At 44.7% G+C, this 26,789-nt stretch overlaps 1 protein-coding gene and 1 long non-coding RNA gene across 2 annotated transcripts; one reads left to right on the top strand and one right to left on the bottom strand.

Moving 5' to 3' along the window:
* Window positions 1–249: 249 nt before the first annotated feature.
* On the bottom strand, window positions 250–26,576 carry MOV10 (Mov10 RNA helicase). The gene is made up of 22 exons (XM_035123123.2): window positions 26,216–26,576; window positions 19,976–20,072; window positions 18,584–18,708; window positions 17,113–17,336; window positions 14,575–14,815; window positions 12,482–12,619; window positions 12,016–12,175; window positions 11,272–11,426; window positions 10,162–10,338; window positions 9,832–9,979; window positions 9,374–9,535; window positions 9,104–9,207; window positions 7,770–7,867; window positions 7,177–7,296; window positions 6,201–6,303; window positions 5,348–5,465; window positions 5,070–5,264; window positions 4,523–4,588; window positions 3,691–3,816; window positions 3,374–3,462; window positions 2,345–2,469; window positions 250–1,454 (listed from the first exon to the last, which is right to left on the bottom strand). Exons 1-22 carry the CDS (start codon window positions 26,347–26,349, stop codon window positions 1,390–1,392), a joined length of 2,970 nt encoding a protein of 989 aa, XP_034979014.1. The 5' UTR covers window positions 26,350–26,576; the 3' UTR covers window positions 250–1,389.
* Window positions 24,833–26,225, top strand: LOC118088916 (uncharacterized). The gene is made up of 3 exons (XR_004693064.2): window positions 24,833–25,175; window positions 25,693–25,778; window positions 26,109–26,225. It is a non-coding gene; the product is annotated as an uncharacterized LOC118088916 (long non-coding RNA).
* Window positions 26,577–26,789: the final 213 nt, after the last annotated feature.

The raw sequence follows: 26,789 nt of genomic DNA, 5'->3' as shown, positions 1-26,789 counted from the left end.
TCTGTTTCATAGCTGCCAAGTACCCTGTTTTCCCCGGGAAACCCCCGTTTTTTCTTACCTTTTCCCGGCGGTCCCCCGTATCACTTCGCCGGCGGCCATTTTTTCCCCTGATTTGCCCATCTATGGGCACCGAAAATGGCCGGCGCTGGCTTTGAAAGTTGCGTCTACGCATGTCCGGAAGTGCGTAGACGCGACTTCCGGTGTCGGCCATTTTTGGTGCCCATAGATGGGCAGAGCAACACCGGAAGTTGCGTAGCCACGCGGCTCCCGGTCCCGGATTCTGCAGTCAGGGACTTGGCAGGTATGCCCTGTTTGTGTAAACTACAGCATAACATCCTTTTACAATACATGTTGCTGCAGGAAAGTTATTTCTCCAAGGGGTTAAGTTTTATTTCCCTCTCAATGCTCAAACATGGGGTAATCCAATACCTTAGTTGCTGGATATTCCAGATTCCACCAGGCTGCATCAGAGGCAGAAGTTAGGAAAAGAGCGTAACACAGGTGCAGGCTAAATTAACTCCTTCCATACACTGTTGTGATTGATCCAGACTGAGAGCCACAAGTTTTTGTTTTGTTTTTTTTTGTAAAGAAGACAGGGGCAGTCCCAAGAACGTGCTAAAAAGACTTGTATTTTAAAACTTAGAAATGTGTGCTTGACCTACTCTCCTCCTGCCCCTGTTCTCTCTCTTTTCCATCAGTACTACAGCAGGAAGGTGAATGGAAAGTGAAAGCAGGGCAGTGAATCATTCAATAACACAACACACGTTGTAAATTCTAGAAGCTTTAATGAAAATCCAGTAGAAAAAACACCTGATAAAATCTGATATACTCTTGGAAATGGGAAGGGTTTAAGAGTTAAGGTTCGTCTTCCCCCTGTTCCCCCCCCAAACATTTTCATGCTAAACTTTAAATGCAGCTTGAAATAGAAATCTAGCTGTCAGTCTCTGAACTGCAAAAAGGGAGGGGGGTTCTTCCTGCCAGTTTCAAAAGGAGAGGTTAAGCCTCTGCACTCGGTGCCATCTCCCAGTCTTTTCTTATTTCTGATTTGCTTTATAATCCAGCACAAATGCGTTTCAAACTAATACCAGTCTTTTCTCACACACCGCTGGACACGGAAGGAAGGAATGCAGAGAAGTCTCGCACAACAAGAAAGTGAATTTACACTGCATTAGTTGGATGCAGGTAACTGCACACTGCATTCGCTCTTGCAGTTAGGATTTCTTTATATAATTCCGGCTTTAACCCCTGATCAATAGTAATAGGGAGCCCAAACATGATTCATTTATAGTTGGGCCATCATCTGCTTTTTCAGTATGTAAACAGGAGAAATAACTTATTCAAGAATGCAGGCTGCAGTAGCAGTGCCAAGGTTTAAGACAGTACAGGTCCTCAGTGCTCAGATCTCCATTCTGGCTCCACTTGCTGCTGGATATGACTCTCACCAAAATTGTTGCCTGCAGAGAAGGAAAGCCAGATGAAGAGGTGAAGATCAAAAGAAAGTGCTTCCTTAGTTTGCCCTTGCTTCCAGATTGATCTGACATGCTCCAGTGCTGCCAATTTATTGATGGGGAATATGTTATAGCAGAAGGACATGTGCTGCATTGTAAGCACTTGCCAAGCTCCAGCTGCCAGGACTTTCCTCTGCGCTCAAGCACCCATCACCTTGACCGTGTGCAGGCCCTTGCACTGGCAAGGCAGCCTTCAGGGGTATTTAAAAGATAGGCACTTTCTTTAAAATAAATACAGAGGAATTTCTCCAACAAAAATCATTTACACTATGTTATTTTGCAATCCTTATTCCTCAAAATGTATGAAGTTAGCCGGCAGTGAAAGTCCACATTTGTGTGTGTGTGTGCGCGCGCGCTTAGAAAGAAAAAAGTAAGCAGGACTTCTAAACAACCCCCCCCTTTTTTGGATGAAAAAAGTTGATGTTGAGCCCTTGCTGAAAATGTGCAAAAATAAAATAAAATTGAACATTGGCTTTGGTCAAATGGGTTTGTGGCTGAAAAAAATGTCGATCTTTCTCTTTTTAAATAAAGTTGGGAGGTAGAAAAGGTGGTTTCTACAACCCTATCCATTGTACAGAACACAGGAATTGAAAAAAAAAATACAGCCATAGAAGTATTTCATCGAGATTCAGATGGTTGCATTTATTTTGGTAACTGCTCATCCAGTCACCAAGTCACAGACGAAACCCAGCAGAGAATTACTAGAACTGTCAACTGAGCAGCCTCCTTGGGCTGCCCCAACTCTGAAAAGGCTTTTCAGGTTACTTGCTATGCATTTAGGATTACTATACATCCAAGAAATAACGAGTTCAATTTAGGTCACTTTAGCCTCTTACCTTCTGGCTGCCTATTCAAGGAGAGAGAAGAGAGTACTTCTACCAGCCCTTCATCCTCTTCATTCTCCTCTGCCTCATACCGATATCCTCGGTATGCATTATTGTCCTTGCAATACTTGAGAAACCTAGGGACGCCAATAAAATAGTAGTGTTAATGCCACCAGCCTGACCCATGAGCTTTAGAGGAAGTCAGAATAATTTTAAAAGGATATATTAGCGCTAAACCAGAATGGCCGAGGGGACTCTAGCTCACTGCTGCCTGAAATGGCCCAAGTCCTAATTCTCAAGTAACCATTGGCTATTAAGTATATTTCAACATCAGTTCTTGCTTAAGAGTGTGCTGAGATGAGCACCTATTTTGCAACCACAAGATCCCAGGTTTAGTTCCTGGAATTTCAAATAACTGGGCTGGAAAAGACTTTACTTTGAGGTGTTGGTAAGCTGAAGCCAGTCAGAGTAGACAACACAACAGTCTGATTCAAGATATGGCACATTCGTGTTCATAAAGAACCAAAGGTCTATATAAATGCATCACCTTGGCAGGTGCAGGATGATCTATTTGCCCAGGGTACAGGCACTACACACTGCAGCCTGGATCACAATGCTCCACTGTTAGAAAGCGAGAGTGATGAGGCCGCCCCAGGTGCTGGCAGAACCAATGGCTTTGGGTAACTCATTTTGGTTAGCCAAGCCACACAATACAGCATTACACAATAGCTGCTGAATTAAGCACTGCTGCATGGCCCACACATTATGGGGAAATATCAAGGCTATGGGGTGAATTTGTTGCTACTGCCAGCAGGGTTTTCATCCAAGAATGATCAAAAATGCACTCGGGTCAATAGCTGAACAGAAGGAGCACCACATGCAGGCCAATCAACACAAACTCTGGCAGAATCATTAGGGAATCCTTAGCCCTGCTTGCTCAAACCACAAAGGAACAAAGGGAGAGAAGACTGCGGGCTGAAATGGCTGAGGGGGGTGATGGAAGCAGGTAAGTGGGTGTAGGAGCTGGAGGGCAACACTTACTCGGCCCAGTATTGATCCTTGCTGAGAGTAGCTGGATTTCCTATAATTATCAAGAGTGCCTTGGCTCTTGTAATGGCCACATTGAAGCGCTGAAAGTGGAGAGAGTAAAAAGAAGAAAAATTAATACACCTGGCCTGGCAGTAAGTGAAGATGCCATTCAGAAACACACTATGACCAAACCAAGCCACAAAATGGTACTGCTTCTCTCGCAATCTCTGGAGGGGAGGAACGAAGGTGTAGTGTGTTCTGGACATGCCCCGGGTCCCAAAGGAAAGGCAACAAGGGCCTTTCTGAAGATGATGTGCCCAAATTCGTACCTTGGGGTTCTGAAGGAAGCCTATACTGAACTCCTCATCTATATTGAAGTAATTGCTGCTGCTGCGCACTGTTGAGATGAGCACCACACGCCGCTCCTGGCCCTGGAACTCTTCAACACAGCCAACCTGGAGGGAGAGGAGAAGAACAGCCAGATAACAAGGATTAGGAAAATAAATCTTCACATCCCAAACTCAGGAAAGGCAAGCAGCTTATTGGGGGCCTTCTTCCTCCTGGTACTGAGATGCTTGATCCTGCTGCCCTCCAGATCAACCACTCCCATCAATGTAGATCATTGGCCATGCTGTAGTTGTAAGTCAATCACCATCTGGAGGGCATCTTCAGCAAGGCTGAGAAAAACTCCTGCCTGAAAGCCAATCAGTGTAGACCAGGGATTTCCAAACTTGAGTCTCTAGCTGGTTTTGGACTACAGTTTCCATCATCCCTGACCACTAGTCCTGCTAGCTAGGGATGTAGTCCAAAAAACAGCTGGAGAGCCAAATTTGGAAGGCCCTGGTGTAAACAATACTGAGTTAGATGGAACAATGGTCAGATTCCATATAAAGCAACTTATTGTGTTTCTGTACTTGATGCAGTGCTTACTCTGTTCCCACAGCACTGTGATGGAAGAAGCCATACTTCATCATAGAAAAACTCACTTGTGAACTTTTTTGGACCATATGATTAGCCACTGCTGGACACACAAGTGGCAGAACAGATGGATTTTTGGTCAGGTGCAACAAAGCTATCCTTATTTAAGATGCACGTCTGATGTGGATATATATCCAAACCATTTCTCCCTTGGCACGACTGGCAGGAAAACTTAGGTCTCACCTTTAGATCCTTGATATCGTTCACACCCTTTAGTTCCAGACCAATGGCTTTTTTTATCTTCTCCACCTGGGAGATAAAAGCAAGAGCAGTTATTCGTGCACCCCCTCATTCTTATTGCCCGACTCAGTTTCTAGCAGGCAAGAATGCTGCACGTCTGCCGTCTAATGCCCTTAGCAAATGGATGAATTCCTTTGGGCCACTAAATAGGACTGGTGGCTTCAGAAATCTTCCCTGCCGCAAATGGGCAGAGTAGCCTTCACAACATCCACGTGGAGAATGCAAGACACAGCCTGCATTCTGTGTCTTGCTGCAACTAGCCAAAAGCAAGTCATATGACTGCCACACCATGCTTTTAGCTGCTCCAACTGTAACAGCCGTGGCACCTGTCTACAGAAAAGTGCATCCTTCCACCTGACCACATGCATGCATATAACTAAGTGCAACCACATAAGTTGGAGGACAACTTGGCCAGTGAAGAGGCTCCAAGTCTCCATGACTCCTAGAAAGGAACCTTGTTCAGTGTGCTGGGGCCAGCAGAAGATCTCACCTGCTTCCTGTATGGAGTGATGACTCCAAACTCTTTGGGGGAAAGGAGAGACATGCCTTTCTTGCCCTGGTTCTCCAGGAGCAGTTTTTTGAGGTAGTCAATCAGCACTTTAACCTCGGCCGTGTTGAAAAACGAAGGGCTGTTCTCTTCACGCTGGTCTTCCCCGCAGACTCCGTGAAAGATGATGGGAAACCCCTGCAAGAAGAATAGGAGAAAACACGCCGACTCAGCTGTGCTCAAGCCTATGGCAGAATTCCCAGGTGCCGCCCGCTCCTCACCTTCTTCACCAGCTCATCCCATTTGCAGTAGGAGTGGGTGATTCGGTGGTCGCCATGCTCCTGCAGCTCCCCATCATAGAACTTATCATTGGGGAACTTGAGGATGGCAGCATGGGACCTGGGGGGCAAAGAAGACCGTACTTTAGCACATACAAGCTCCTTTGGACTGTGGCAAGTCGCTTTCCTCTTATGCTCATAATAATGCAATGCCAACACAAAATGGGACCACTGATGCTGTAGCAGCTTTTGATCCTTTTCACTTAAATACAAATGGTAAATGGGCGGCCTCCATGCCATGCCATTTGTAAGTAACTGTCACAAGTTGGCAGGAGCCGAGTGTGTGAAGGCGAGTGAGTGCTTTTCTTTCTAGGAAATGGGCCGAGAGGCTTTGGGAGAGGCAAAACTTGCCTGTGTGAAGGCCATCCCTTAGTAGTAGTTGTAAAACACGACGTTTACATGTTCCTTCCATGAAATGAGTCTATAAACATCTGGGATGCAGACCTGAATCTCTCATTATTCCAGGCCCTAGTTCAAGTCACTCTTCTGATATCTTACCCCCAAGTAAAATAAACATTTTGTCTGTGTTTTAGGGCAAGAAGATCATTGTTTAACTGGCAGTATTCCTGCATAATTAGTATAAAACGTTGGCCCGGCCCCCACTTCTGCTACAGTCCCTTAAGAAGCTGGCCCAGTCCACTTATCAACCTGAATTGGGAAGACAGAACCCAGGGAATCCCACTCAAGTCAACCTGGTCCGAGGCTGTGTAACCTGTGTTACATTAAATAGGCAAGAGGAATACAGATACACTTGTGTGCCACCTGCTGGAATCCTGAGGCAGAGCAGTGAATGTACCTGTAGTTGTGCAGCAGCTTAGTGACAAACTGTGGATTGTAGCTCCCATCCTCCTTTGCGTACAGTGAGTTTTGATGCATCAGCCGCTCCAGAAGGGAAAGTCCTATGAGAGCCAAGATGCTGCTCAGAGCTTCCAAATGAATGCAAGGGATTGGGGCTGGGAACTCTCTTATCTATCCTTTTCTAAACCCTTTTTCAGAACAGGATAAGGCCCCAATTCATGACCCTGTCCTGTAGCACAGTTGCTGCTAAGAACAAGAACGATGTGGGTGCAACTTCAAGAGGGGCAAGCCATTTGTGTGAAGCAAGCTTACACAATTTGAGTCAACTTGCAAAAATCTCTCGTTTTCAGAGTGTTTTGTTTATGCACTTAACATAATTGAAATAAATAAATAAAAATTAAAAAAGACCAACTAAGTTTGTTCTGGGTATAAGCTTTCGTGTGCATGCACACTTCCGATTGCCAGCCATATGGTGCAGAGTTTTGTAGAAGCAGCTCACACTGAGTCTGGACCAAGGGTCCATCTAGCTCAGCACTGTCTGCACTGATTGGCAGCAGCTCTCCCTCGTTTCAGGCAGGCGTCTTTCCCAGCCCTATTCTGGAGATGCCAAGGATTGAACCTGGGACCTTCTGCAGGCAACTCACGTTCTCTCATCACTGAGCCTGGGTTCTTCCTCAACTTGCCACATGGCCTGCATCGGCTGCAACAACTGCATTGCTGGCATTGCATGAATTGAGCCTAGAAGCAGACTGTTCAACAAGGGAGGAGTCCGCACAGAGACACCTTTGGTCGAATCAACCATTCCCCACTTAAAAACCCACTTGGAAGACTTCAGCACAGAGCTCAGATGCTTTATGCTCCTCCTCCTCCCAACCTTAAGAACAGATACCTCAACTTGCATGAAGTGCCAGCGCAAAGCAAAATAAAATACATGTAGCGGGTTTTAAAAAAATTACTACCTGCTCCTTACTCACCTAAGCCATGATCAATAGCCAGAGGAGACCTCAGGATTGGTCCCAGTTGCTTGGGATCACCTGCCAGAACTAGCTGACCTCCTTTAGGATTAGTCCTTGGGTCCATCATGGCTAGGATGCCTAAAGGAAGAGGAGAAAAAGACAGGGCTCTAGCCATTTGCTCAGTCTGGCCCATAAGCAGAGTCCTGGGGCGTGAACTTTAATCTGCTTTCCCCTAAAGCAGAATAAAGTATAGAACTACAGAACTGACTAGACCTGGAATGTCTTCTGGGAAAGGCAGCCTGATCATCAACAGCGGAAGCAAATACAGAAAGCAAAGAAGATAAGCTAAATGCTGTTTAAAATGAGTGAAGGTCATTTTAGGGAGAAACATTTCGATTCAGGACCTTCCGGAACTCTGGGGGCTGAACATAGTGACACCTGGAAACACGTTAGCGAGAACATACATGACAAGGCAATTGCCCCACAATGAACCCTATCAGTTTAATGAATAAATTGAAAGTTCGTGTTCTGTTCCATTAAAAACTAGCATGTTAAAAAAAAAACCACGTTTCCCACAGAAATGACAATCCTTTTCTGGATAGAAAACACACCTGCAATGGCAATCAAGCTCTGAGGTTCCTCAGCATGACCACTCTCATCGATGAAGACGTGAGTGAAGTGTCCCGGAGGGAACTGAGCATAGACCAGCCTAGCCAGGAGAAACAAAAGTGAGCACAGGGAGGGTATCGGACTTCCCAGCTAGAGGACAACCACATCAAGTGGCCGCTTTATGGAGGGGTGACATGGAAGGTGGAGGAAGAAGCTTGTTTTTTGATGTTCCAGAGGGTAGGAACAGAATCAGTGGATTCAAATTGCAAGAAAGGAGATTCCGAATAAACATTAGGAAGAACTTTCTGATGGCAAGAGCTGTTCGCCAGGGGAATGGACTGCCTTGGAAAGTGATGGACTCTCCTTCATTGGAGGTTGTTAAGCAGAGGTTGGATAGCCATCTGTCAGGGATTCTTTAGCTGTTATTCCTGCACTGTGGGGCAGACTAGATGACCCTTGGTGTCCCTTCCAAGTCTGTGATTCTATGTAATATGGCTGCCACCAAAAACGCCATTTCTGTTTTGGTCTGGATTCCATTCACATGGTGGCAAACAGCCACCATGAAGATCCCACTTTCATACAGCAGTGACAGGGAGCCCTGAGTACTAAACCAGGGCCTTCCATAGCAGCTGCATCACTAGAGTCTTAACTCTTGTTCTAGGTTTCCCAGATAGCAATGTAACATGCCCAGAACAAAGTATTGTGCTTTAGATTGGTGTCTTGGTGAATTGCATCAACCGACAACTAAAACGTTTTCTCTCACAAATAGCTAATAAAGACCATCTTGGCTGCGAGTCCTGGAATACCTGCTCCCTTCCTTGCAGGCCATTTCCACGTGGCCTGGGAGGGCAAAGTCCTGACTTCCGCCAGCTGCAATACCTGATGGCTGTTATTTGTGGGGGTTTGTTTTTGGGGTTTGTGTGTGTGCTGTTATTGATATTTTTTCAATCTTTATTTGAGATCTAATTATGATTCATGTGGAAATGTTTAACTTGGAGTGTGTACTTTTCAATGTTTTATTTATTGCTTAGGACTACTTTATGTTTGTGATTAATATTTTTTATGTTGTAAGCCGCCTTGAGCATGGTTTTAACTATGGAAAGGCGGAACACAAATAAAATGATGCATGTATTTATGTATTCCATCTCCTTCAGTGGTGACTGTGGCAAAGAGAATACGAAAGGGTTTATTTAAAATTTTGTGGCAACAGTGGTAACAAAATGATCTTCCATTTAAACATATTATGTCTTCCCCACTACATATGCAAACACATACAGTTTTTCACTTCTCACCCATTCTCATTTGTCATTTTTGAATGATATCTGAGGCTTCTTACCTTCCTGCTGTTATCAGGGTGGTGATGATCACTCGGTAGTTTCCTAGAGTCTCCTTGCTAGGAAAGACCGGAGATTCCAGTGTCTTGTCCCAGTTACAGACATGCTAGAAGCAAAAACAGGCATTAGGCATAAGCTGGGCTCTAGCAACATCCTTGTTCACCTTGTTTCTGAGGAGGAAGAGGGTACAAGCTTATTGCCCTGAGAAGTGTGAATAAAGAACCCTAGGCAGGACAGAACATTTAGCTTGGACACGTGGAACTACTATATACCTTGATATCCTCAGGGATGCTGCGGTAATCCCTGCTGCTAGCATTCATCCTGTAGATGTTCCTCTCCTCCACATGTTTCAGGAGGAGCTTACAAAGCAGGTCAGAGGCACTGTTGGAGGGGGCGCAGGCAAGCACGTGGGAACCCTCAACACGTTTTAGTACCTGAGAAGGATAGGGAAATAATACTGGGGAATTGGTGGCCAGCCAAAAGAAAACACTTCCAGGCTTATAAGGAACGGTAGCATTCAGAGGGCTCAAGAGTTACCCTGAGACTGGTCCAGACTTGCAGGATGCAAGATGGAGATGATAACAAACCAGTTAGGTTTCTGCAAGACTCTTGAATTAGGTGTGTATCCCAGTTCCATCATGCCAATACTCTTAAGCAAGTCTATTTCTCTCCCGCATTTAATAGTATAGTCAACGCTAATCTAATCACAGTGATGAAGTTCTCTCCTCACCTGCTTAATGGCCTCCACCATAGTGACTGTCTTGCCTGTACCTGGTGGCCCAAATATAAGATACGGGGCTGGTCTGGAGATGCCTGCTACCACCTGATGGACAGCTTTCACCTGCTCTTTGTTGCTCTCCAGATTCCGGTCATATAAACTGGAAGGTGGGAAGAGTGAGTGAGCAAAAAGAAGAGGTACCAAAGCGCAGGGCAAAGAGAAAGTAAAATGGCACATTCATACCACATATTCATATGAACCCTCAGCCGTAAGACCTCCATAGACTTAGGGCATTTCCATGGCAAAAAGGGACCTTTGTCCCCTTCTTTTCCATACACTCACATGAGCGGCTGACCAGCAGTGAGTAGAGATTGTCCCAACGAGAAAGATGGGAATAGCAGGTTCTGAAGTTGCCTCTCTTGGGCAAGGTCAACGGCACGATGCTGGACTCGTAACGGCAGACGACAGAAGGTGAAGTTCACATCAAACTTCATTTTAGGGATGAAGCGAGATGTCAACCTGGGAAAAGGAAAGGGTGCTGAAGAAATCTCCAACAAGCTCTGGCCATCGCTGATCTCAGGTCACTTATGCAGGCTACCAATTTCCACCAACCTTTCTAGCTCCAACTTGCATACCCTTCCCCCACACAATACCACCTGCTGAATCAGTCTGCTTGAGAGCCACCTGCTGCCAATTCAGGCCAATCATAGAGTCAAACTATCCAACTACAGCTTCCCTTTCAACTTCTTCCATTTCTCCCTTAACCTTCAGGGCAATCCCAATCCCAACCAGCTTCAGCCATTCTTCAAAAGGCCACAGACCAAAACTGCTCCATTTAATCTGCTGGTCCCACCTGACCTGCTGGAACTGATTAATTTGCTTTCCAATACAGTCTACCAACCTCCTGGACTTTGCTTCCCCTTCTTTCTTTTGTCTGCCTACAATATTGCATCTCTTGAGTTTTGTCCATCTGATAGTCTCCAGCAAGTGAAAATCCCTATACAGTGGTACCTCGGATTAAGAACTTAATTCGTTCTGGAGGTCTGTTCTTAACCTGAAACTGTTCTTAACCTGAGGTACCATGTTAGCTAATGGGGCCTCCCGCTGCCGCTGTGCGATTTTTGTTCTCATCCTGAAGCAAAGTTCTTAACCCAAGGTACTATTTCTGGGTTAGCGGAGTCTGTAACCTGAAGCGTCTGTAACCCGAGGTACCACTGTAATCTAGGTTTGACAGCTCATTGTTAGGATTTCATGCTCCCCGATGCTGACCCCAACAAGGATATCCTTTTGCTTTTAACAGCCAAGTGATGAAGAAAGGCAGAGCAGGTTCTGCAATGTTGTGAATTACACCTGCTACGTGTCCACAAACACAAAATTACAAGTGAGTTGGAAATCTTAATTTCATTTTCAGTGGAAGGAGGTCTAAACAAGGCCTCAGGCTGGAGGACTCACCTTCCAGAGAAGCCCAGCTTGAGTTTATCCCATTCCACAGCATGGACATAGCCCTTGTATTGGACAATCGGGTGCTTTCCACGGTCTTCAGCCAATGTTACTAAAATATGATCGCCTCTCAGGACTGATGGGCGGTTCTCGGCCACACCAGGTACCTAAAGCAGAAAACACAGCCCAGTCTGAGAGGCAACCATGCCCTTTTATCTTCATGCTCCCAATAATTAACTGAAGAGGGTAAGGCGACATCTTGCACACAATCTGGTCCTTTCCGTTGTTGCCTCCTCAGCTGACTTCTACATTGACTTGCTTGCCCCCTTCCTGCTCTCCAACTGGCTCACCTCCACCACTCTCTTCACTGCTCAGCACTGAATTCACATGCTCCTCCTCATCACCAAAGGAAAGGGGCACTATGAAGTCCTTGAGATCTCCTCTCACCTCCCTCCAGGTACAGGAAACAACTAAGGAGTGCACATTAGGGCATTCCTCAGCTGCTCCTAGTGCCCATCAGCTGAGGAGCACAGGAGATGTGCTGGGATCTTAATGTGCTGGGAGGGGGAAGGTTGTGTGTGTTTTTGTGTGGATGGCAGGAGAGGGGAGCCCAGGCCTGCCAGCAAGTGCCCCAACCCACACTACATGCAACCCAAAGCCCAAAAAAGGTTCCACATCCCTGATCTAACTGCTACACATGACTCACACAATATGAGAAACTCTCTTCTCTAAGAGAACTCTTTGTCTGCTGCTTACCTGCAGGACAAGAAACGGCTTATTCTTGTCTGCTTCCATGCAAACATCGGACTTATCATATCGACGAATGTCCACCTCCATCTGGATCTCCTCTAGGTAAAGGAGCAGATGAAACTTCTTACTGTAGTTGTCAAACTGCAAGGCAGCTTTCAGGTCACTCCTATGGAAATGAGTAATAATATCAAATCAAATGTAACCTTCTCAATTCATGAAGTTGGAAGGAACCTCATGGGTACCTGGTCCAACTTCCTGTCAATACAGGAAATCCACTACTGCAGCAGCATCCCAAACCAGGAAATGCACCGAACCCCCAACAGGTAGCCATCCAACTTCTGCTTATAAACCTCTAAGGAAGGTGAGTCCACCACCTTCCAAGGGAGTTTGTTCCACTGTTTAACAGTTTGCAAAAATACAGTAACATGCACTTAATAAGAGAAGAAATATTGGAAGAGGGGTGCGGTCTTACTGGAGCTGTGCAATCTTCTCACGGGTGCCATCATTGGGTGCGTGGCCTTTATTCATGCAATCTACCTGATACTTCAGGTCTGATGGGTAGTTGTAGTACTGCAGAGGTATATTTTGCTTAAGGTCATAGTCCAAAGTGCTAGAGGGGTAAAAAGCAGTGCAAGGTTTTATTGATTAGTGTCACGTGTAACAAGACAACCCCCAGTTGTAGCAATGCTAACTCCCGTATAGGATGTAAGTTGTCAATCTGAGCAGCAAGCAAACAATTCGTTACCACCCAGCAATACTTCACTCACTTTCTCCTACAGGATAATTAATTCAACAATCCAAAATCAAAGGGCATGGTACTCTCACCCTCCGGTGACCCACCACCTCCCTTTGGTGTTGACCCTTATATGTTTGGCCTGCTGTCCTGCAGAAGCCCTCTTATATAGTCTGTGGGCTGGGAGGCAAGTCAATTAATTGCACCCGTTTGCACTTGCCTACTCCTCAGGAGTCTCCTGACTGCTAGAGCAACCAGTAAGTGCATGAGTGCAGCTGCAGTGCTTGTGGCATGAGCAGTGGCTGTGAAAGTTTCCTCAATTTGCAGATGTGCTCATAGGCCCCCAAAGGTTGCTGATCCCTGGTATAGAATGTTAGGTTCTGCACAGTCTCTCTGTAGGCAGTCTGCATCCTTTAACTCGCAAGTTCAAAAATGCCCCACAAATTCCCAGAATGGGCAATTGCAAGATCCAGGAAACTCTCAAAGCTCTACATGGATGGCCAAATTCACAGAAGCATGACAACCTCTTGATGATTATACCAAGTGGTTACTAGCATTTGTGGAACAATAACCATCGATCAAACACGACAGAGCTTTGATATGCAGTGATGCAGATAATTGGATGCGAGGTAGTATATTTACAACCAGCTGCTCCTTTGGCTCCCTCCCGTTGTAGGAAGAGCCTGGAATATGGACAATGCCATCAACTGACAGAGACTAGAAGAGATAGCCATAAAAACTTATCTTTATTATAATTGTACCTTTCTGTGCAATTTAGTTGTAAGCTGCTTTGAGAGCAAATCTTGGTAAAAAATATATCTCAATACGTAAGCTAAAATTTCACTTGACATCTCAGACACAACATTATCCCTTTCTGTGGATGCCATTCACATGTTTGTCACTGGATGAGAAGTGCCTGAGGCAGAGCTTTCCAAACTGTGTGTTGTGGCACATTAATGTGTCGGCTGCAGTGTGTAGGTGTGTCGTGTAAAGACTCCCCGCACTCCTCCCGGGGCTGGAAAGAAGCTAGTTTAACCTCTGGTTTGCTAGTAAAACTGAATTACTGTATGGCCAATGATGCATGTCTAAAAAGTGTGTCACCAACATGAAAAGTTTGGAAAGCTCTGACCTAAGGTGTATACACAAAAGCATGAATCAATCCCCCATCTAGGTAGTTCATGAATGACTTATCTGAAGGAAGATTTAGGAGGAAGAATGAGGTGAAGACTTCGGAATGCTTATGGAAGGACATAAACAATAGTTCTAACTCTACCTGAAGTCCAGCTCCACCCAACAGCTCAGACCTCGCTCATTAGTCATACCTTGGCTCCTGAATGCCTTGGTACTCAGATGTTTTGGCTCCCAAACACCACAAACCCGTTTGCGATCATTCTTTGGAACCCAATGTCCGATGCGGCTTCCGGTTGGCTGCAGGAGCTTCCTGTAGCCAATCAGAAGCCACACTTTGGTTTCCAAATGTTTTGGAAGTTGGACAGACTTCCAGAATGGATTCTGTTCGACTTCCAGTGTATTTATTTAGCACTGATGGAAAGCTAGGTGCTCTACAGCGTGTCAAGGTGAAAATTTTAAGTATCTACATCAGCTGGGAAAGACATCAGAAAGGAAAACACTTGAGAGACTGAGTAATTGAAAGTGGGATGGTGGGAAGGAAGGAAGGAAGGAAGGAGTGTTAGATGGCAGGAGAAAAACAGCTAGGAGACAGCAAGATGGGTTAAGGACAGAGTTCTTAAAGAGTATAAATTTGAGGAGAAGTGGTTTGACAAAGAGAAAAGCAAGAGAGAACACAACTCTAATAGAGAATCCCCACATACTTTTTTGGTGCAATGCCATCCACTATCTCAACTTGCTGTGGCTTGTGCAGTTTGGCTTGGTATGGCTTATAAGGTGCTGAGGGAGCCAGCTGTTCTTCTAATTTACTGTGAGCAACAGCAGACATGAAACGTCCAATGATGAAGGATCCAGTCAGCTCACTAATAAACTCAAACACCATGGTGACAGTAAAGTACCCGTAGTCCTCTGTCAGACAGCGCACTCGGATCTCATGTGTTTCTCCTGAAAGTAACAAAGCCTCTTTACAGTACAAGCTACAAGGAGGGTGCCTGTTTCTCACTTTTTCTAGTGTAATTCCTAACTATAATACTGTATCCGAAATCAGGGGACTGAGATACATGCCCCTCCAGAATATGTAATGCAATTTATTAACTGTTAACAGATCATCTGGTTTTAAAATGGATCAAGTAAACAGAAAATGTAAAACGGTTTGTGGTAACTTAATTTATATTTCATCTAGCAGAATATAAAATACTAGCTGGCCCTGTCACGTGTTACTGTGGCTAATCCCTGTGACTGCCCCCATCCTGTGCCGATCCATGACGTATCCTGCCCCCTCCTTCCCCCAACCCCCAGCTTATCCCTGTGATTCCCCCTACCCTGTCCTGAGCCATGATGTATCATGCCCCTTCCCCCCTGCTCATCCCTGTGACTGGTCCCACCGTGTCCTGACCTATCCCATCCCCTCCTCCAACCCCCAACCCCCACTCAGGCGAGTCAGTACCTCCATTCGGCCTAGTCTGTAAAGGCTTTGGCCTAATATGTAAACGGGAGCTGAGGTGCTGTTGAGAGGGAAAGTTCTATAGGTGCAGTACCAGTGTAGTTGCCGCTAGAGGGCGCTGGTTTGCAACTGGTTCTTTTCCCAACATGCATTTTCGTCTGAGTGGTGTGTTAATTTAAAACATGGGGTTTGGGTTTTTTACCTGGCTCAGGTGTGTCATCTGTCTTTGAAAACGGTACAGGGTTACTCTCATATTCACATGTGGCATTGTGTCAAAATTTGAACGCAATCGGTCAAGCGGTTTCGGTGAAACGTGGATACTAACGGACATGGCCAGTTTACATTTTATATAGATTTGCTTCTTGCACACACACAAAACATGCTAGGATTTTTTTGTGCTTTTATGTGTCATCTTAAAGGTAGTGATGGGAAACGATTTAAACTATCTTTTTTATTTTTAATTCTGGAGGAGGAGGAGGGGCAACCAATAGGGTTTCTCCACATAGTTTTGATCAGATTTCCCCTTTCACTACCATGATGGGGGAAGAATTAAGCTTGGTTTTTCTGAAGCAGCCTGGGCAGCCTCCAAACCACTTCAGACTGAATCAGGGTCTAACTCAATCTGACCCTCAATTCATCTTCAACGACATTTCAGACACTGTCCCACACCCACCAGCACCCATTTCAGTAACATACTCTCAAAGTTCCAAGAAAATATATACACAACAATACTGTTAATATATATCAACGACAATACCAGATTTCTAGTAAAATAATAAATATAAAATAGATATACAGTGGTAACTCGGGTTAAGAACTTAATTCGTTCTGGGGGTCCGTTCTTAACCTGAAACTGTTCTTAACCTGAGGTACCACTTTAGCTAATGGGGCCTCCCGCTGCTGCCGCGCGATTTCTGTTCTCATCCTGAAGCAAAGTTCTTAACCCGAGGTACTATTTCTGGGTTAGCAGAGTCTGTAACCTGAAGCGTCTGTAACCCGAGGCACCACTGTAAAAGGCTTATGATGTATTTTTTGTGCTAGAGAAGTCCTTTTACAGTCCTTTCGGTTTGGGTGAGAAGTTGCTTGAATGTAAGTTGGTTGTCTCTGCACTGGCACTACTTTCCCTTGGAGGCTCACTAAAGCCCAAGTTTGAGCATATTTCACATGAATGGAAACACTTTTTTGAGCTGACTTTTGGGGTTTTAAGGGGTTATTTTTGCAACTATTTAATTGGACAGTAGTGAGATATTTTACATACCTCATTGTTACCTGTAAGAGAGCAGGCTTGCAGAGAGCAGCCCACTCTGCTTACTTCCACCAGGTGGGAGAGCAGCAGCAAGAGCAGCAAGTCTGGGAGGGAAAACCAGGAAGTGGGAAAGAAGGGTCCAGGGCTCTGCAGAGTCCTGGAGGCTCAACTCCAGGTTGGGAGCAGGGAAGCAGGGGCGGAGCTAGCTTCAGCAGGGGCTGGAAAGGAGGGGTAGGTAGAACAGCACCTCAGGAGCCTAGTTTGGGACCACGGAGGAACCGTAGAGCCAGGAGGAGGGGCGCTTGGATACCCAGTCTTAAAGGGGGGGGTCAGAGCCCGCCAGACGCCATTGCGGGCTTCTGCCCCATGCAGAGCAGACATGATTTGAGACATCTCACCACTGTATATAGCATGCACAATAAAACTCTGAAAATGCAGACAATGTGTGGAGTGCTTACTCGGGAGTAGCCAACACCCACCTGTGACATTACCCAATTAAATCCCCTTCAATGGGTTAACCAATACATTTCAACAAATAAACACATAAGTTACCTGGCTGTAATTCCACAGGTAGCGGTATGTAAGGAAAGGTAAATTCACGACATCCACGTAGTTTTCTGAACCTCAACAGCTTCACTTCATTTTCTCCATTATTTTTTACCTCTATTACAATAGTCTTTTCCTCATTTGGAGACACATCCAAACTGATTTTACCATTCTCCCCATCACACCTCGAAACAATGTCCACTCCATTCTTATTGGAGACGAATTCGGCTCTAGGGAATTGAAATGACAGGGTAACAAGTTCCTAAAATATTCTATCCTATATACACATCTGCAATTGCTCTGAGATAATGCCCCAAATTTTGATGTGGAGAGGGTATCAATGATATTCTAACATTATTGTACAGCAGGAAGTAGATATAATGACCCAGTTTCAAAAAGAGGAACTGAACCCATTACAGCAACACTTTTTAATGCCAACCAAATCTGCACTCAGCCTTAGCTACTCTCACAAGATAGTCATGAGGACAAAATGGGGAGGAGAACTATGTATGCCACCTTGAGCTCCTTGGGGGAAGAGTGGGATAAAAATATAATAAATAAATAAATAAATAAATAAATAATAGCAGCAGATAGTCTGACCTCACTTATCCATGCCTAAGTTTTCTCCAGGTTAGACTACGGTAGAGTGTGATGCATGTCTTTGAAGGCTGCTCAAAAGGACAGTTAGTAATCTAACAACTTCATCCAGCACTAAGTGGGACTGGACATTATTATCATATTTTGCCTCTACAGCACAGTGGATCCAGTTTGAAGTATTGAGTCATTATTGGCTTTTTACAATCAAAGGCCTTCAAAGTTTAGGACCAGGATACTTTTGAAGGCCCTTCTGTCTTCATAAGACCTTCAGCTGAGGGGCCCCTGGGAATGCTGCTGCTATTGGCAATGTGACTGGCTTCTTGAGAATCTTAGATTTAAAATGTTGCTTTCTAATTTTATTTTCTTGCAAGACCATATTGAGCTCCCTGCTCTGCCCAGCTTTTGTGACAGTTAAGGTAAAGACCAGAATTCTTTTTCCACATCCCCAAGGCTGAATGTATACTATGACACACATACACAAATCCAAATTCCGTGCAAAGATAAATAACTTACCCTGCACTATGTAAATTAAGGACATTTGCATTTCCCATAATTTATTGTACTTGCTCTAGCCATAAGCAAGGAATAAGGGGCTAGATGGATTCTGATTATCTACCCCTAATGAGCTAGTCAGAGTGAGCTCACAGTTTATGTTTTCAAGTTTATTTCCACAGCAATGAGGGCTGAAAACTTTTTCTTAAATAAAGATGAAGATTCCAAAGATTCTGAAAATAAGGACCAACCCCTGCCCGATTTTCAGTTATGTGGTAGGACTGGAGACTTGGGGAATGCGAAGACCTATCTCTGGAATGCAGAGTTCTAGATAGTTGTGCTCACACACAATCCCAGTCTTTTAAGTCTTCATCATCTCCTTTGTTACCTGTCCTTAGCACGTGACCTGCAAGGAGGTAGGGCAGCACCTGGGCTTTGGTCCTGGTTAGGCTGATCTCCAGCATCATACCTTGGTCTCCGGTACTGATCAGTTAACTTTACTTTTTTCTTTACCTACACAAGGGGAATAAAGGGTAGACACCATGAACAACTGGAAGACTCAGAATAAAGTTCATAGCAGGAAGCAGGGAGTTCACAATGGGTCAAAAAAACATATTTTGGATTCAATACAATCCAACTTCAGAAGGAGCCTTCTCAAAGTACCCTATTATTGGGAGATATTTTCAGTAGAACCCATCTCTACATACTAGATGGAAACTTGTGTTCAGGGCTGTGTATCCTCTCTGGTTTAAAACAAGCAAGAACAAATCCAAGACTTTTGCAGCAAGATTAACTCTGATTCCATGTCAAATAATCTAAGTTCAGCTACTTGTATAAATTACTAATTTGCATATATTTTCTTTGTCCTGCTTTTGGCAGCTTCTTGCACAATGGAAAAGGGCTGAGCACAGCAATTAAGGGAGAAGCAGACTCGAGAATGGGAAAAGTTGTTGGGCCAGCCAGCCTCTGTCCTGTATAGAAGGAATTGCCGGATGTCAAGTGAGACCAAAAGTGCATTTGACTCAGCCCTGTCTACACTACAGTATTTGGTAGCTGCTTCCTGGAGTCTCAAGCGGAGGCACTTTCCCAGTAACAGCCTTGAAATGTGTCAATGGCAGGTGCCATTAAATTAACTGCGTGAATTCTGTGTTCCCTCAATTTTTGTGGGCTTCTGAGGCTTCCCTCTCACAGAAAATCTGGGTACAAGGTGGCTTGGTTTCTTCTTTCCTGAGAATGCAAAACGGAACCAGATATTATTATTTTTTACATGGTACAGGCAATCAAGTTAATTTTGCTGTCAAAAGAGCTGAAGTGGATGAATTGATAATGTATGGGGACATCACTGTTATTGTTCAAGTAAATTGAGAAAGATTTACATTTTAAAAATGTGTAAAGTAAAAGAGAGAGTGGGAGAGGGTAGATCCTAAAGATATACAGTACAGTGGTACCTCTACTTACAAATAACTCTACTTACGAATGTTTCTACTTACGAATGGAGCTCCGTCCGCCATCTTGGATGCAGTTTAGATAGGGTTGCTTCGACTTACGAATTTTTTCTCCCAATGCATTCCTATGGGATTCGACTTACAAATTTTTTCGACTTACTAATGTGCGTTTGGAACGCATTAAATTCGTAAGTAGAGGTACCACTGTACTGGGCCTTCATCCCACTTCCCACTTTAACAGGCCTCAAGAGACACATGTTTCAGTCTCCCTCAAGCCTAGTAGCTGCTCAACACAATGTTTCAGAAGAGGAGTAAAACAAGATATCATCTCTCACCCTTCCAAACACCACAGAGTCCCCACGGAACCCGGCAAGGCCAAAGCGCCAGAGTGCATAGAGAACAGAGGAGAAGTTACCTCCTCTAATATCAGCTCTGCCAACACAAGAAACAGAAAGAAGAGAGTTATTCAGCAAAGGAAGGTAAACTTAGCAGGACCATTCTGATGGATTAACATCGAATTCAGTACACATAGGGACTCCCCTTTTCCAACACAGTTGATAGAAGGGATTTTTTTCCCCTAGCAAGTTCTTGCATCACTGCAGCAGGAAAAACTACAAATATTGTGCCTTCATTGTATTTTAAAGGCACAACAGCCCTGCCTTGCCCTGAATGTGCGGGCAGTCACTAATCTGCTGGCCAAATACATCTGCTGTGTATTTATGTGTGAAACTGTTTGTCTTTCAGGGTTCATCCAACTGCTTTTTGTCCCCTTTTAAAGTTCCTGTTACCAAGTTCTTTTGTTATCAAAGCAGAGAATGTACTGTGGTAAACTAAAAGTCCAGCTATTTTTTTTTTGTAGAATAAGCTTTTTTGAACTTTCCTGCTGAAGGGGACTCTAATCCACAATTAATGGGATCATAAATATGTTCATCTTTAAAGGTACAGTACCACAATGTATGTCTGTAATTCTGCCAAAGAGACCAACACAGCTACCCCTATGGAATTTATCAGAGAAGTGGCCTGAGTAGCCATCTTTTCTCAGCAATCCTAGACTCAATTGACACTACAAACCTTCCCCAATTATTCTGTTCTAATAGCTCAAAAGAGTGGTGTACATAGATCTGTATACCATAAATACAATTAATTTGTGAATGCCTTAATTGTCTACAGTCTTTGGAAATCTACATGAAAATATTATACAGACATAAAAAGGAAGTGCCTCCCCCCCATAGGTAAAGAACAAAGAGAGGGCAGGAATTAGCAAATACCCTACATGCATTAACCCCTGCTCCAATATATTATACATACTGTACACTAAAATATAATGTACAGTCATACCTCGGGTTGCGTCCGTTGCGGGTTGTGTACTTTCAGGATACGAACGCGGCGGACTTGGAAGTGTTTACTTCCAGGTACCATCGCGCATGCATGCGCAGAAGCGCTCTATCAGCGCTTCGTGTGTGTGTGTAATACTACGTGGAATACCGCAGATTACTTACTGCGGCCAGACTGAATGTTCTTGATTCGGTGGTTTTGAGGGGAAGATTTGGAGGAGTCCTATACAGTCAGAGAACGTGCCACTGTGCATTGGTGAGGTAGAATCCACAGAACACATTTTACTGAGTTGTCCCTTTTATAACGTTTTAAGGCAATATCTTATAACCCCATATTTATCTCACTTTAGTTCCCAACTAAGAGAACGGCAGGCAGCATATTTGCTAAACAAGCCCACTGGGAAAATACCCTTCTTGGTGGCTAAATTCCTCTTCCTGGCGCTCAAGTGTCGGAAATGTATAATCGAATGCCTTGATGTGGGTTACCTATAGGAGGTTCAGTAGCGCGGTCATAATTCATTTATGTATCCCTCTGATGCCTTCAGTTTTATATTTGTATTGAGAAATGTTTTTCTTTCTGACTATCGGTCAAATAAAGTATTTTGATTGATTGAGATGTAGTTTTCGGGGTGAGAACGGCACCCCGGAATGGATCAAGTACGTATCCAGAGGTACCACTGTACATCAAGAAGCTTAAATGAATTGTAAAAGTTCCAGGGAAGCTCCACACTTCCAGAAACAATTTCTCCACAGCTCAATTGTTGCAGAAATCATTGTGCAATTGTTGAGTTTCTGTGCAACTTCTGAGTACAGTATTTGGCATATTTTCTGAATCTGTTTATTTATCCTGTTTGGTTGAGCAGCTTATATATTAAACGCATGACATTCAAATCAATGAACAAAAACCACAAATTGATAAACAGCATATGCAACTTGGTATACAGTTTATATTTTATGGGAAGACTGTCTACATATACCTGGTTAAACTACTTTCTGCTCTCCATTAGGATTTTAATAAAAACTTACTTGGGACTTTCTGGGAAAACAGGATTAACAAACTGTTTTAGAATAACGATTTTGTTGTACTGTTACATTCTCGATAATTAAAAAGTTATGATTTCTTTTTAAAAAGACAGGATGGGAGGAGAGGAGCTAACAGGCATGGAGAACATGAACCAGACAATTCAGGGAAATATTCAGAAATGTAAAAGTCGCTTCCCATCTCCTCAGAATAAAAACCTGGGAAAGTTCAATGTGACTTTTCCCTCTCCTTGTTTACTGAGCCCAGACAGAACTCCCTTGCAAATGACCTTGAAAAATGAGCCTTTTCCTATCAGACAAATTCCAAAGGAGCAACCAAAACAAAAAAGCAATCTTGTGCCATTTTGTGTTTCCTTTACTGTGCTGCAATTCCCTACCCCACATACTTTTTTTAACATTCCAGGAATCTGAACTTAGCTACTCTCTGAAAATCCTGACATAGCTGTCAAGTTCTCCCCCCCCCCTTTTTAAGGAAAATTCCCTTATGCAGAATAGGCTTCCTCGCAAGAAAAGGGAAAACGTGACAGCTATGAATCCTGTGCATACAGTCTTGCCAGGAGTTAACCAAAGTATTTCTTTGAAGTGCATTTCATTTGGCACAGAACATTTGGTAAATTAGGAGATGCTGCTTCAAGCCATCAAAATATATGGGGAAGGCTAGCTCAGTGGCTCTCAGGGCTGTCTGAAGCATATGCAGTGCTGGGGTGCAAAGATCCACCCGGCGCGCCCCCCCCCCCGGGTTGCCCAGGCCCAGGTGCGCAGGAGGGCGGAGCCAGCTGGCGGCCTCAGCCGGCGCCCAGCATCCCTAGCGCCTATGGGTAGGATGGCCCTGGTGGCTGTAGTCCTCAACCTGAGCAGTACAGTATGGGGAAATTTTGTTGCTGCTTCTTACAAGCTCCGCTCCCCACACGGCATCAGCAGCACTGAATTTGAGTGCAAAAGTGCCTTAACACTGAGGTGGGAAGCGGGGAGATTGCAGGGCTTGATGAACCAGCTTGTCCCCAACTTGAGTGAAAGAGTGCAGGGAGGGAAGATTAATATGCACCCTGTATTCAAAAGTGAGGTGCAAGTTGTGCAAAAAGCAAATAAATAAATAATAGTAGATTATTTCTACCTCGCCCATCTGGCTGGGCTTCCCCAGCCACTCTAGGCGGCTTTCAACAGAACATTCTAAACTGAATAAAACTTCAAACATTAAAAACTTCCCTAAACAGGGCTGCCTTCAGATGTCTTCTAAAAGCCAGATAGTTGTTTATTTCCTTGACATCTGAAAGCTACAGACTAGAAATATTTCTGGGTTAGCCCATGAAGTAGAGCACAAAACTCCTTGTAGAGCATCTCCTCCTTGTGCTGTCTTGGAAAGTTCTTGGAGGAAGAGAAAATCTGCCCTCACACCTTTCCACTGTGAGCATACAGTAAACACAACAAACAATGAACTGTTTGCTAAGCAGTGGCTTGGTTCCTTGTTGTTACCTGATATTTTCATGCTGCTCTCCTCAATCAGGTTAACTGACAGGTCAATTTTACTTCAGGGTAAAATGGCTTTTTGCTAGCCTGTGGATGGCAGTTGGGGGATTAAAAGGCTACCTCAGATGGAGGTAGTGAGTTCTCATCAGGCTGTCTTCTTCCCTTAGAACTAGGTTGTTGCTCAGGAGATTTTACTTTCAATTTTTCTAATGCTCTGCTTATAGGGGAGGATTTTGTGCATACAGAATGCTCAATGGAAGCCCCCCCCCCCCGAGCCCTCCAAACATGCAGAAATGCCTATCTTGTCTGTGGATACCCAACTCCTTTTCACTTCCACATTGCTGAAAAGGAGAAGGGAAGTCACAAGAGCATTGCTGTCCTAGGCCCAGTTACCTCAGACTAGAAATGGCAATCTTAATGGTGAGGGATATAAGCCTTGCATAATTTTAGCAGCTTGAACCTTGACCATTTAGGACAGCCTTCCTGCCAATAAGACAAACAACACTATTTGCACAGATACGGTTCTGTTCTGAGGAACACTAATCATTAATCTTTTAAAGGCGGGGCACAGCTTGGTCCCTTTTGCTCTTTTTCTACAATAAATCCCTCCTCCTAGAAATTACAACCAAAGGTCACCCTTTGGTTCTCCTCCAACAAGTTCTCCAATTTCCAAACCAAACTCTAATTCTCCAGCCACATTCTTGTGCTCCCAGATTCTTAAAAAACACCCTCTCAGGGGATGCCTACACTACCCCTTTCTCAATTAAGACTTCTGAGCAGAATGAATTTTTATAAAACATTCTTCTCCTTCCTTTTTTCTTTCTTTCCAAAAATACAAATGTGAGTGCAGTAGAGAAATTCCTTTCCAACATCCAAAATGGTCATTTAAGAAAATCCTCCCAAAGAGGAAAAATTGCTTGTCAGCCTATGAGCAATAGTCCACTTCTATCTGATGCATATCAACACAACAGTCACTGTAAGCAGCTTCAAGAGAAAGAAATTGGAATGTATCCAATGAGCAAAACTATGTGGCTTCTCCATCCCATCTAACTCAACTATAAAACTTTTGAACAATCATTAGCGTCTTCTGCCTTTTCACCCTCCGAGACTGGGCCTCATGTTGCCATTTCCACTTCCTATTATGGTCACTTCCCAATGGCCTATTTATTGAGAATTTACCTCAATTTCTTTGCATAAAGTTTGTGGGGAGGTTAGATGCCAATTAATTTTCTGTTGCATCAGAAAATTGCGTTACCCCACTTTCCAACGCATTTTCCTCATTGCAAAATGTCCTGTGTTGGTGGGGTAAGTTCTCTGGTCACACGCTAGTGTCAAAGCCTGAATTTGCAAGTACTGTGTCGGTACTTTATTGGCTCCCACCCCCCAAAAGTGACTGTCTGCAAGTGCCCAATAACTTCATCAGCTAGACTGCGCCGCTAAACCACAAATGCACAATTTTCATAGGGAGTCCTGGGTGTTGTCGGGTTTGTTTGAGCACTTGTGTTCATTTCAGTTGCGTAATTTAGAGCCTGAGAACTGGGAGAGTGAGGTGAACAGAACAAAGCTGTGTATTAAGAGCTTTATTTTGGGAATATGGGGAGAATTTATTTTACCCACCTTCCTAACCTCAACCTACCCAACCGTAGCCACGCCAGACCATGAGAAGAATCCTGGGAACTGTCGTTTGTTAAAGGTACAGTATTGGGATGGGCAAACTACAGTTCCCATAGTTCCCTTTTTTATTATTTTGGGTGGGGAAGGGAATGTGCTTTGAAGGTCTGGTACAGGCATCCCCAAACTTTGGCCCTCCAGATGTTTTGGACTACAATTCCCATCTTCCCTGACCACTGGTCCTGTTAGCTAGGGATCATGGGAGTTGTAGGCCAAAACATCTGGAGGGCCGCAGTTTGGGGATGCCTGGTCTGGTACTTTACAGAAAACATGGCTGTAGGCTGCTCTGAACCCATCAGAGAAGGCGATGTTGTAAAGATCAACAGGAAAAGCTTGCAGTCCAACTTACATGTTTCAACCAAACTATTCTGGATCCAGTCCACTTATCCTGGAGGCCAACCTATCCAATCTTCTCCTCGGGGCCCTTCCTTTCCTTCGCCTACTACCCTTCCTCAGCCCCTGCAGTCCTCTGAGCACCGTCTGACTGCCTCCCTTCGACCCCCACATCCTTGCTCCATTTTTCTTGTGTTTCTCCTCAGACCCTCTTCTCGAGCGCTAATGTGTAAGGCTGAACAACTGAGAGAAGCCACCCCAGTCTTTTCCTTCCCCTCGAACACGGCCGTCTGTAAGTACCGGTACACCGACGTGCCCCATTTCGCGCCACGGATGCACCTTTGCGCAGCGCCGAGAACGCAGCCGCTGCTGTTTGCAAAACTCAAAAAGGCGTCGGGGCGCGCGAAGTTCTGCTCCACAGAGGAGACCACATGAAACCATAGCTGCCAAGTTTTCCCTTTTCTCGCGAGGAAGCCTATTCAGCATAAGGGAAAATCCCTTTAAAAAAGGGGTAACTTGGCAGCTATGCATGAAACGAGAGGCGGGGGGGGGGGGGGTTCCTACTGTGCAAGCCTGGGCTTGCTGCTCAGTAGGGATCCCAACACTTTCCTCTTCATTCCAGAGCCAGGGAGCCGAGAAGACAAATCTCCTGCGCTGCAGAGCTGCTGGCCGCTCCGCCATCCTTGAACCTCTCTCGCACCCGCCCCTCCATCGCTCTCGTCCACTAACCTGTACCGGAACTCCTGATTGTAGATCGCCGTCAGCTGTTGTTTGTTGCTCACTTCTTCCCTGCGAGAATCCTTTAGAAACTGCACGAACTTCTCTCCGATCTCCTTATTCTCTCTTACGGTGCGTTTAGGCATGGTGGTCGTTTCCTTGCCTCCGCTCCCACCGACAACCTCCAGCAAATCCGCCCGGCCGGGTTCCCTCTGCCTGCTTGCAAAGCTATCGGGCTCTGAACCGGAAGAAACGAAACTGAAAGCTAATGGCCAGGCTGACTCAGGCTCCTTGTAGGTCTGGCGAAGGGTGGAGACACACCAATCTCCTCTTCCCCTGCCAATCCAAGGATTCAGGATTGCTGATGGTTTCCCCCCCTTTTTTAATTACTACACCGATGGGGTGGGGAAAGAAGGAAGGAAGGAGGGAGGGAGAGGAAAGCACAATTCTGTAACCTGAGCTCAACGGTGGGACGCTTAGACATGGAACAGGTGAAGAAATAAGTAAGAACTGTGAACATGTACAGAATAACTTTTGCTAAGTCTTTAATAACGAGGATTGTGACTGTTCCTCTTGTTAGGCAGGC

Source organism: Zootoca vivipara, chromosome 7 (genome assembly GCF_963506605.1).
Source record: "Zootoca vivipara chromosome 7, rZooViv1.1, whole genome shotgun sequence".
Taxonomy (NCBI): Eukaryota; Metazoa; Chordata; class Lepidosauria; order Squamata; family Lacertidae; genus Zootoca; species Zootoca vivipara.
The sequence above is the reverse complement of the archived record's forward strand: the minus strand, read 5'-3'. Positions and strand labels throughout refer to the sequence as shown.